Below are 11,875 nucleotides of genomic sequence, written 5' to 3' on the forward strand. Positions count from 1 at the left end.
ACTCGTGGTGGGCAGAGCACAGATAGCCCCTGTGTAGCTTTGTGCATAATTAAAAACAAAAAAAAACCTCTGATAACAAGTTTGATTAAAATTAAACTATTTTATAGTTTTAGACTAAACTGTAGATAATAATAATAACCCCGAAATTTCGCCCCTCCACGGTGCCCGAGCGGCAAGTATTGGGGCTTATAACGTTAAAAATCGGTTTTCGATACTTGCGTTGGCAAAGCACAGACAGCCCATTGAGTACCAAATACACTAACAGCCTTTATTACTTACACTGTTAATTACTAACGTTGGTGCCGAGACAACGATGTACACCACGCATCTGGTTACACTTAACTGAGTGCTGATTTAAATATATTGAATTATTATCTACTACCAAGTAGTGCAACTGTAGTCAAATGGTTAGCATACCGGACCTTGGATCCGAAGTTCTACCGTTTGCGCCCCATTACCGCTAAATTATTATAAACCAATACATATATTCTTCAGGAAAACCATATAATCTTACAATTCAAATCATTTTTGATTTCCGTGTCTTTGGTCCACATGTCGAAAGTATTATGGTTGTTGTTTAAGCAAAGCCACAGTAGGCTGTGTTCACCACGGGGAATCGAACCCCAAATTTTAGAGTCGTAAATCGGGGGACGAGATAAAGTGTAACAACAGAATTTCGTGTTAAATCTAATAAACATTTTATGATTGGTAGGAGGGGGGTTTAAAAGTCGGAATTCACAGTTAAGTCTGCAGCGTGGTAGCTTTGCGCTTTAACAACAAACAAAACAAAACCAAAACCAAAACTAATGTCACATTTCTGGATATGAAAACCTGATACAGTATTTATAAGGAGCGATTTTCTTCCCCTTCATAGTTTTGAGTAAATCTGACCTATTCAGAGATTTCTCTTGAAAAATTAAACTTTTACAAGTGTTGTGATGACTTTTAACCTTTAAGTGGTTAATAAAAAAACCGGTTTAAATAAGTTCGACACTTGCCCGATACTCATACAAACTCTTAACAGCCAGCATCGTGTTGCAGCACTGGAGGTTATAAAGACAACTGTAGGTTCTCATGAAACTGACTCTTTATTACGCGTACACAATGATTAAACTTAACTATTGTATTTCAAACACTTGACGATTTAGGACGTAACAGTAAACACCTCACGTATCAGCATCTTGACTACAGAATTAACGGAGCCAGCGACGTTCGAATGGACAGGAAATTAGTCAACTAAAATAATTTCCTAGACATTTTGATTGGGCAATAAATGAATGAACAGCTTGTGCGAAGATGTGTATTCCGTATTGAAATCACATAATTTGTACAATGTAAGCAAATCCGTACTTGTCAGAAACTTTCACCAAGACGAGATTGTGTACGTGTTTTTAGAATTCCGCGCAAAGCTACTTTAGGGCTAGACGTTCCTAACTTTGAAGTGATAAAATAGAGGGAAGGCAGCTAGTCAACACTACCAACCGCCAACTTTTGGGCTACTCTTTTACCAACGAAAAGTGGAATTGACCATCATATGATAACTCCCACATGATTGAAAGGGCAAGTATGTACGGTGACGGGATTCGAACTCGCGGCCCGTAGATTGCGAGTCGAGCGCCATAACCAACAGGCCATGCGAGTCCCCCGGGAGATATATATTAAAACAATGAGTTTTTTCATGATTTGTTGCAAACCATTAACAGTGATAAAAAAGTGGGAAAAATCTCGGAAATTTCAGGATGATGAATTGTTATAAACATAATCAAAGTGTCAATAATCTAGAAATTTCCATTTCGCGTACTTCGTTATTAATGTACTACCACTGAATAAACCGTGTTCGTGCTCTTAACATTCATCAACATTGTTTCTGGATCATATCTTCATCACCAACAATGTTTCTGGATCACCTCTTAACATTCACCAACAATGTTTCTGGATCACCTCTTAACATTCATCAACAGTGTTTCTGGATCATCTCTTCATCACCAACAATGTTTCTGGATCACCTCTTAACATTCACCAACAATGTTTCTGGATCATCTCTTCATCACCAACAATGTTTCTGGATCATCTATTCAAACTCAAAACTGTATACGAAAAACTCAGCTCATATGGCCCTCCGGTGGCTCAGCGGAAAACTTGCGGTCTTATAACGCTAAAATCAGAGTTCGATACTCGTAATGGTTGCAACGCAGATAACCCATTGCGTGTATCTTTGCGCTTAACAATAACAACAGAAGCAATAAGCAGACAATTTAGACAGATACACACGTATGTATGAGTGTAACTGGAATTTTGCTTTTGTTTGTTTGAGAACAAAAACCACGTTCAGTTATCTGTTGTGTCCACCGCGGAAAAAAAATCTATCTGTAGTCGTTTTGCCCAAGTGTAATTAACAGTTGTTTTCTTTCTCTTGGTTGTATTACACAACATGCCCCCCCCCCCCAGTGGCACAGCGGCATGTCTGCGGACTTACAACGCTAGAATCCGGGTTTCGATACTCGTGGTGGGCAGAGCACAGATAGCTCTTGCGTAGCTTTGTGCATAATTGAAAAAAAAACAAACAAAACAAAATTACAAAACATTTAAACACGTTAAATAACGTTTTTAATAGAATCGGTAGCATATCGCTGTTGGATGTGCGTTATTTTATGCGCCCTGGTAGCTCGGTGTCCCATTGCACAGCGCTACTTTACACGAGACGGTACTTTCTAACCTATATTTATAAAGTTCGCGTGGTCATCACCTTGACAAAAACGGAACTCAATTTTTTTTCCTTCTAATTGCAGATTCTTAAAAAAGATGCAATGTTAGACTACCACGTGTTTAGGTGTTCTCAGAACTAGAGGGGATCCCGATGGAGGAGGGAAAGCTAAAATAAAAATAAAATAAAGATAAGTTAAGAATCAGAGGAATATAACAGTAAAGACAAGTACAGAATTTTGCCCTAATCTAATACGTTGGTGATACAATGACTCGGCAAAGTTTATACAAGATAGGTGGCGTTTCGTAAGACGTTGTCACAAAAGCTTCACTCGTTCACTTCTGCATACTGTGTTTTGTGAACTAAATTAGGCGTAACTTAATAGCGTCTTTAAAATACTAAACGTATGATCTGATATTGTAGAAGTAGTCTGAAGGAGAAATAGGTGCTTGAACGCACTTTTAGTTTATGCGCAGAACATGTTTTTTTTTGGCGGAAGTGAATGTGGGTGTAAGTAGGCTAATAGACCAACTACATATGGTGTAAAATACGTGACCCTCATCCCTAACTGGTAGCTGTATTGTTTTTATTACAATTGTTATCATTGAGAAAACATCAAGAAACAAAACTTTACTCCACAGTCAGTTCTACTTGCAACAATATTTTTTTTTCTATAAAACAAGAAGAAAACGGGCTGGAAATTATGTGTTTCTGTTGTTTTTTGGAGGGGACTTAATGACGTAACGAAACTGATTTTCTAATTTTTGCTCACGCTACGTGCGTGACGATACGATTGTGATCCATTTGCAAAATATCGGGGGAATGATTCAACTTTTTAAGGAGATACTTCTACGGTAACATTTTTGGGCCACTCTGTACTATTTTACCGTAAATATACCATGAGCGGGTATTAATACTTTGAAAAGGCACTTTCTCAATCTACGGATGGTATTTATTTATTTCTCTCTTTTTTTTTTTTTGCTGTTGAAAGAGTTAAGGTTTATGGAAGTCGTAAGGACGAAGAAGATTTCATAGTCTGATTCTAGCTGTACTGCTATTATATACGTATCTTCTTCATTTTTTTACAAACATTTGGCGAAGTCTGTTTGGAAACAGAAACTTGAATTTTTAATACTACAAGTTACTGTTACGAACCATAATAATGATGAATGACCACAAATGTTTACTATACATTAAATATACTTTAAGTTTTGTACGGTGTTGGTTTTCACTTATCAAAGCTATTACATGACTTCGGTTTTGACACTAGGGGTCTCCTTTACTTCATTAAATTACGTAGTGGTCCATCATTTATCATAAATCAAGTTTATCTTGAAAAGTTTGATCTGTATATCAGATTATAGGTTGAGTTTCTTCAAAGAGTCCATTAACACAGTAAATTCAAGAAAGTACTGAAATTTGTATATACAAGCTAAAAATAAAAAAAATTAATTTAGAAATGAAATGATTTAATTTCCTTTCATGTTATTTCAGCAATGTTTCAATCCATGGAGTAAAACGTGATGCTTAGTATGTTTTTACTTATCTTGGATTTTTTACTGAACATTCTTTATAAGTTTATCATTCTATAAAAAAAATATAATTTTGGAAGAAAATCGGGGATCTTACTTGCATAAGCTACGAAAAGGAACTATCTGAGTTATGACGTCACTTCCTATCATTCAACAGAAGACAAAGGAAATAATGAGAACAACAACAGCAAGAAAGGTGCCTAATAAAAATGGAAGTTCAAGCTAATTCCGTGTCTACATCAACACTTGCTGACCAGTGTTTAATTACTTGCTTACAAAAATCCAGCAAATGAATTTATTTCGGAAATTAAAAATACTATGTAAACTCACATATCCAGTTGTACCAAAATTATTTAAACACTTATGTTATAGAATGTAACTTAAGATTTATAGAATAAAGGACATTTTTATACATATTGCAATCACCTTCACCGAGAAAAAACAACAACAACAAAAACACAACAGTAACAGGCTGTTATACTCCAGCTTTAATCGAGTTACACCTAAAAACATCAATATTTAACGGCAAAATCCAGAATTGTAACGAATAAGTACAATAGATATTCATTGACAAGTCAAAAGTTTTACTTGCTTTGTATTTTGTTCGTTTATAGCTAAGCACAAAACTACACAAAGGACTATCTGTACTCTGCCCACCACTGGTATCGAAACTCGATTTCTAGCGTTGTAAATATGCATACATGCCGCTGTGCCACTGGGGGGGGGGCGCTTGCTTCTGTTTTGAGAGGCAAAAATATACCAATTGTAAGTTGTTAGTACTAAAAATTAGCGCATGCGTACTCGAGACACTTTCTACCCAATTGCAGAATAGGTGGAAATGACGTACTGGCGAATTGCAATTGACATTAGGTTTGCATGTTAATTAAAACTAACATCTGCGATGAAGTGACGTGGGATTATGTACAATAGAAACTGTCCGAATATAACAAAGTGCTAGACAAGACATGATAACTTTATGGCCGAGACATGTTTGTACCAAAAAATACAAACCTACTGTAATTTGGACGAGGTTGGTTTTGTTTGAATTTCGCGCAAAGCTACACGAGGGCTATTTGCGCTAGCCGTCCCTGATTTAGCAGTGACAGAATAGAGGGAAGGCAGCTAGTCATCACCACCCACCGCCTACTTTTGTACCAACGAATAGTGGGATTGGCCGTAACATTATGACGTCCCCACGGCTGAAAGGGCGAGCATGTTTGGTTGGACGGAGATTCGAATCCGCTACCCTCAGACTGCGAGTCAAGCGCCCTAATCCCCTGGCCATGCCGGGCCAATTTGAACTAGCACGGATATTCTTATTGCAATTAATACTATTAAACATTTGAAATGTTTCACTAATAAATCACAAGCAGATACAGAATGTAGCACTTCTACCATCCATATCCACGTGCAGTGGCGTAGGAAGTGAGAGGAGGAGGGGGTCCGGACCCCCCCTCCCCACTTTTCAACTTGTCCCAGTAACAATGCATCAAAAGTATGAAATTTACTTTCAGGAAAATGCATAAAGTGCAATCCAGAACCAAAGAGCTTCGGGGCCCTGAACTCCGGACATAATGGGTGCTCTCGGTCAAATAAACCTTGAATTCCCCCCACCCCTCTTCACCCTCCTACACCTCTGATGTGTGACACAAAATGTGAACACAAATACTCTCAATATTATTATTTCTCCCACTAATTACTGTGGGGCTCTCTTTCTAGTCGCCTCGAAAATGAGTGAGTTGAACTGATTTTGTGGTCAGTTCTTTACTCCGAGTGTTGTAACATGTAAAAACGTAAAGTTACCCAGTATGTGGAAGACAGCTAATATTGAACGGTATAAAAACAAGTCAGTAACGTGAGGGTTAAGGTCGACCTCACGTTACTGACTTGTTTAAAATTACGCGTCTCATATATTTTGAAAATTTCAATCTTCCTGGACACTCCTACTCACGCGAGGTTTAAGAACACATGGTTTCTTTATTTGTCAGTCTTTCCATCATTTTTGTATCGATCTTTCAGGAAAATGCATAAAGTTCAATCCAGAACCAAAGAGCTTTACGTTTTTTTTTTTTTTTTACTGTCCGTTTACTGTCTGCTATGTATAAAACTTATATTGGTCAGGCAGACTGTCAATCTTCCTGGTTCTCCAAAATTTCTGAGCTTGGTGAGCTAAACCAGGGCTTTCAACTGGGCTAATGGTTCACCCAAGAGTGAATGAGACCAGAATCATGATGAATGAGATCAGAATGATGGGATGAATAGCAGGTTGAATGAGTATTATCAATTATACAACAAATTCAAGAGCAAAAAAATCATTAGTTACTATTATTTATTCTAGTTGTAGTTTGATAAATACATTTATGTTTTGTTTATTTTATGCTGTAATCATTCCAGTTGTAGTTTGATAAATACATTTATGTTTTGTTTATTTTATGTTGTAATCATTCCAGTTGTAGTTTGATAAATACATTTATGTTTTGTTTATTTTATGTTGTATTCATTCCAGTTGTAGTTTGATAAATACATTTATGTTTTGTTTATTCTATGTTGTAATCATTCCAGTTGTAGTTTGATAAATACATTTATGTTTTGTTTATTTTATGTTGTAATCATTCCAGTTGTAGTTTGATAAATACATTTATTTTTGTATATTCTATGTTGTATTCATTCCAGTTGTAGTTTGATAAATACATTTATTTTTGGTTTATTTTATGCTGTAATTATTCCAGTTGTAGTTTGATAAATACATTTATGTTTTGTTTATTTTATGTTGTAATCATTCCAGTTGTAGTTTGATAAATACATTTATTTTTGGTTTATTTTATGTTGTATTCATTCCAGTTGTAGTTTGATAAATACATTTATGTTTTGTTTATTTTATGTTGTAATCATTCCAGTTGTAGTTTGATAAATACATTTATTTTTGGTTTATTTTATGTTGTATTCATTCCAGTTGTAGTTTGATAAATACATTTATTTTTGTATATTTTATATTGTATTTACTCTATTTGTAGTCTGATGTATATTTAAGTAATAATAAAAAAATTTGCATTTTAATTTAGTACTTTTTTATCTTTATTTTTCTAACTGGGGTGAGTGAGCTGTTGTAATAAACTTATAGGGTTGAATGATATTGGAAAAGGTTGAGAAGCACTGGGCTAAACAATGGATAAATATTTTAGTTTTGTTATGTATTGAATTTATGTCAGTATACACTTCTAGTCTGTTCGATATTAACAATTGGCTTCCTTAATTTATAAGTTATATTCTACTGGTTCTGATTTATGAAGTATACTTTAATCATGAAGTTTTGTGAATTTTTTTAGGTGACACTTTTTTTAAAAGCGTTTTCTGCGTAAAAATAAAACATTTAAGAAGTTACACTGTAATCGACACGATTTCTGCATAATTACAAAAAATAAAATAAAATGTAATTGAAGTCTAAAATTTGTAATTTAAGCTCCAACGAGCACCATAATTAACGCATTTAAAGTATTTCGACTATTAGTGAACCTCGACATCTTTTCAATGAGATCATTGACTGAAATAAACAACTCATATAAAAAAATAATAAAAATTCTACTGTGGCACGTGTGCACAACAAGCCTTCTTATATATACAGGGTGACGCAAAATTCGCGAGCCACCCTGAGTTTTTTACGTCCTGCCCTTGCAGATATTCGATACGTTCCGTTGACATTACAATGCAATGTCACAACATGTTCTTGTAGGGTTAATTACATGCCATTCAGGTAGGTATTGTAACAAGAAGAAGAGACATTGAAACGTAAATATGACTTAAACATTGCCACTAACTTCTGATCAAATCAAGCTTCCTACACAGATCAATACAACAAATTAGCCCAGTAATGACTACATAAATGATTAGAATACATTGATTTATTATTTGAGCGCACTCGTTGTTAGCTGTATTTTCGGGCATAATCCTAATAGTATCTCACGAGGTTCGGATACCTAAGGAGACTCAGGTTAGCCCTAAATCCGTATACATCGCTAACAATGCAAAAACTATCCTCATAGCCCCCTTGTGGCACAGTGGTATGTCTGCGGACTTATACTACTAGAAACCGGGTTTTGATACCCGTGGTGGGCAGAGCACAGATAGCCCATTGTCTATATATATTATAAACAGTTACAGCAATACGTACAAATACAAACTGATAACTGAAATGAACACGTACAATAATTAAAACCTGACGTAATAATACAAATGTTACACGTTATCGCATGCACACCGCTGAACACTTTCTAACGAAACAGGTACACTAGATAAAACACCATTTAACATTACGCTCTCGGCCAAATTTAATAGCTTCCTCGATGGTGAATTCAAAGAGTCTCTCCTGATTGAATCAAATAAATCCAAAATATACAGAAATAATTCTTAGCCTTTGTAATTATTATTATTATTATATTTGATAATTTGCGATTTTTTGTCGCATAGACACTCGAATTCCTTTTAACATGCTCGCGATAACCCGTGGCATTTCTATTGTTAAGTTAGTTTTAATTGTTTTATATATGTTCTCTTCAGTTATCAGTTTGTATCTGTACACGTAAACGTTGTAATCCTTGAGAAAGGCGTAAGCCAAAACGTCGAGTTTGAATAAAATGGGTTTTTGTTTTTTTGCAATCATGGTTTCGATCCTACAGTCTGCTCTGCAAAGTTTAAAAACTGTTACGTATATAATGTAATAAACTTTTGCCCTGTATGTATTTATATGCATATATATATATATATATATAATACGTTAAAATATCTCGTAATTAACTTACCAAAGTCTGCTGAGCAAAAGTGTGCTTGGGGGTGAGACATCTTGCAAGAACAACCGTCACACACGTTCCGTGCAAGGAGAAGCGAAGTCACTCCAACCAAAAACCAAAAACAGAGATGACTGGTTACCATGGTAACTCCTGGTTTGTTGATTAGCTAATAAATAAGAAATAATACGAAGTTACAATCGGTCGTTATAAGTACGAGGAAATAGCAGATTAGCATTTAGGGTTTAATTTTGATTCTGTAATAAATTAAAAAATAACACGGACTTTTCTCTACGTTAAAATAGTTTTATTTGAGAGCTCTTGTCCCTTGTCCCACCGGTAGGTCTACGGATTTGCAACTCTAAAAATCAGGGGTTTGATTCCACTTGGTGGACACAGCAGAAAGCCTGATTTGGCTTTGCTATAAAACACACACATACTTTGGGTTCGTTTACGGGAGCCTTCTTAGGGCAACAGTGTACTTCCACTGCAAGTTTGAGATTTGTCAGAGATTGAAAACTCGAAAAAAATATTTATAATATTTTTGCCCGCCCGAAGATATAATCGCATTTAATTGCAATTTATACTGGGCGAGACCTTTAAATATCCTTCCCACCCCCTTCAGTGCGGAATCGCGCACGAACAGTCAGGCATTTTAAGTAAGAAAACTGGATTCCGATTGCGACACGAGGTTCTTCTTTCAGTTCTTCTTTGGTTATGGTATATGGCTGTACTCGAGTGTGTTCCGGTTTTTCGTTGTTAGCAAGCACGAGATACAATATTCAAGGTCGCTTCATCTTTTCACGTGTCTCCTATAGCTGTGGAGCAGTTACACCCCCAGATATTATCTATTCATTCTGCCATCCAGCCATGTTAGGCCTATTCAGTCGGATTTATCATATGCACAAATAGGATAAAACCATATCTGTGTTATAAACATAACATGATAAAAGTTGTTTTTGTTGCCCTTGTGTTCATATTGCAAACCACAAAGAAAATGTTGTTTGTTATTTTTTTTTACCATGTGGCAATGGGAAATAGTAATAATTTATTTATGTATATATATATATTTGCTATTTAACAATATATAAAGTACTTAATAAATACAAACATGTAACATGTTCTGTTGTATTGCGATGTCATGCTGATTCCTGCAAAGTTAAGGTTTGAATAGTTGATGGAAGGAAAACGTCGTTCAGAGTACTATATACGTTAATAAGGTAAACGATGGGGTGGCATTGTGAAACCGAGATTCTATGTTTCGTGACCTGTTTCCGGGAAAAAAAAGAATGTTTGTTTGTAATGAAGCACAAAGCTACAAAATGGGCTATATGTGCTCTGCCCACCACGGGTATCGAAAACCGGTTTCTAGCGTTGTAAGTCCGCAAACATGCCGCTGTGCCACTGTGGGGGCCAAAAAAAAAAGAGCAAACGAAAATTAAGAGCTCTGCACCATGGGGTCGCGAGTGCACTATAAAAGAGACTATTAAACCTCATTATTGTTTAAGACAAGGGTAGTAGAATAACTCGTTGTTAATGATATTAACTGTCTTCACGTACATATACGTGTAACTAAGATGAATAAAGTAAAAACTACTTACAGAAGGTTGTGTCAACCCAAAGATACGAAGATTTGATGTTCGAAAGTGAATGTAATGTCTACATGAAAAATCTCAAGGAAATAAATTTGAATAGTTTTCTTAGAATAAATTATTGTTTTAAGTAAGGAATTTAAGCTGCTAAATTAGGGACTAGGCCTAGTTAAACCCGCAAACAAGAACCTGTAGAACTTATTCAACTAGGCCTAGTTAAACTCGCAAACAAGAACCTGTAGAACTTATTCAACTAGGCCTAGTTATACTCGCAAGCAACAACCAGTGACACTCATTCAACTAAGCCTAATTAAACTTGCAAAAAAGAACCAGTAGAACTTAATCAACTAGACATAGTTAAGCTCACAAACAAGAACCTGTAGAACGTATTCAACTAGGCCTAGTTATACTCACAAGCAACAACCAGTGGTACTCATTCAACTAAGCCTAGTTAAACTCGCTAAAAAGAACCAGTATAACTTAATCAACTAGGTCTAGTTAAACTCGCAAACAACAGCAAGTGGTACTCATTCAACTAGGCCTAGTTAAACTCGTAAAAAGAACCAGTAAAACTTAATCAACTAGGCCTATTTAGATTCAGAAATTACTGTCACTAACGCTGATCAGACTGACGTAACTGATTTGGATTACCTTCACACGCACACAACTCATGTTTGGGCATGCTTAAACCACTCACGCTAGGGTTATCAGTGAAGTAACCAGAGTTACGTGGGGAGACCAACTTGAAGAAAGCATTTTCTGGCTTAACTGGCTCACGAGAGCAGCGTCCCTTTGGGAAACGTCCCGATATCTCGGTAGGCTAGTACTCTGCTGATTAGGCTGACTAGATCTTGCATAAGCAGCTTTTGGTTAAATCAGTGACGTCTGGCTCACTGCTTGTTGTTTATATCCCATTACACAATCAATATAATGCACAAAAATCATGTTTCACCCTGTACTTAAGCTTTTTAAAGGAATACCAGATTTCTGTCAAAAAAAGTAACTTCAAGGGGTAATGATAACATTGTTTACACTAGAAACATGACCACTGGTTTAACCAAAAACTGGTTATGCAATATTTAGTCAGCCTAATCAGCAGCGTACTAGCCTACCGAGAGATCGGGACATTTCCTAGAGGGACACTGTCCCCATGGGCCAATTAAATCAGAAAATGCATCCGTCAAGTTCTATTTGCTTACTGCCCAAAATATACTTCAAATATTTTCTAATCAGGTGGTTAGGGGCGCTCGACTCGCAATTTGCGGA

The 11,875-nt window shown here is 35.9% G+C and overlaps 1 protein-coding gene across 1 annotated transcript in view; it reads right to left on the reverse strand.

The window, feature by feature from the left end:
* Positions 1–11,308, reverse strand: part of LOC106470448 (tissue inhibitor of metalloproteases-like) — a 22,626-nt gene extending 11,318 nt beyond the window's left edge. The window contains exons 1-2 of the mRNA XM_013931009.2: positions 11,261–11,308; positions 9,033–9,186 (exon numbers count right to left, since the gene is read on the reverse strand). Coding sequence (XP_013786463.2) covers positions 9,033–9,186; positions 11,261–11,281 — 175 coding nt within the window. The 5' untranslated portion in view covers positions 11,282–11,308. The remainder of the gene's footprint in view (positions 1–9,032; positions 9,187–11,260) is intronic.
* Positions 11,309–11,875: the final 567 nt, after the last annotated feature.

Source organism: Limulus polyphemus, unplaced genomic scaffold (assembly GCF_000517525.1).
Source record: "Limulus polyphemus unplaced genomic scaffold, Limulus_polyphemus-2.1.2 Scaffold4010, whole genome shotgun sequence".
NCBI lineage: Eukaryota > Metazoa > Arthropoda > Merostomata > Xiphosura > Limulidae > Limulus > Limulus polyphemus.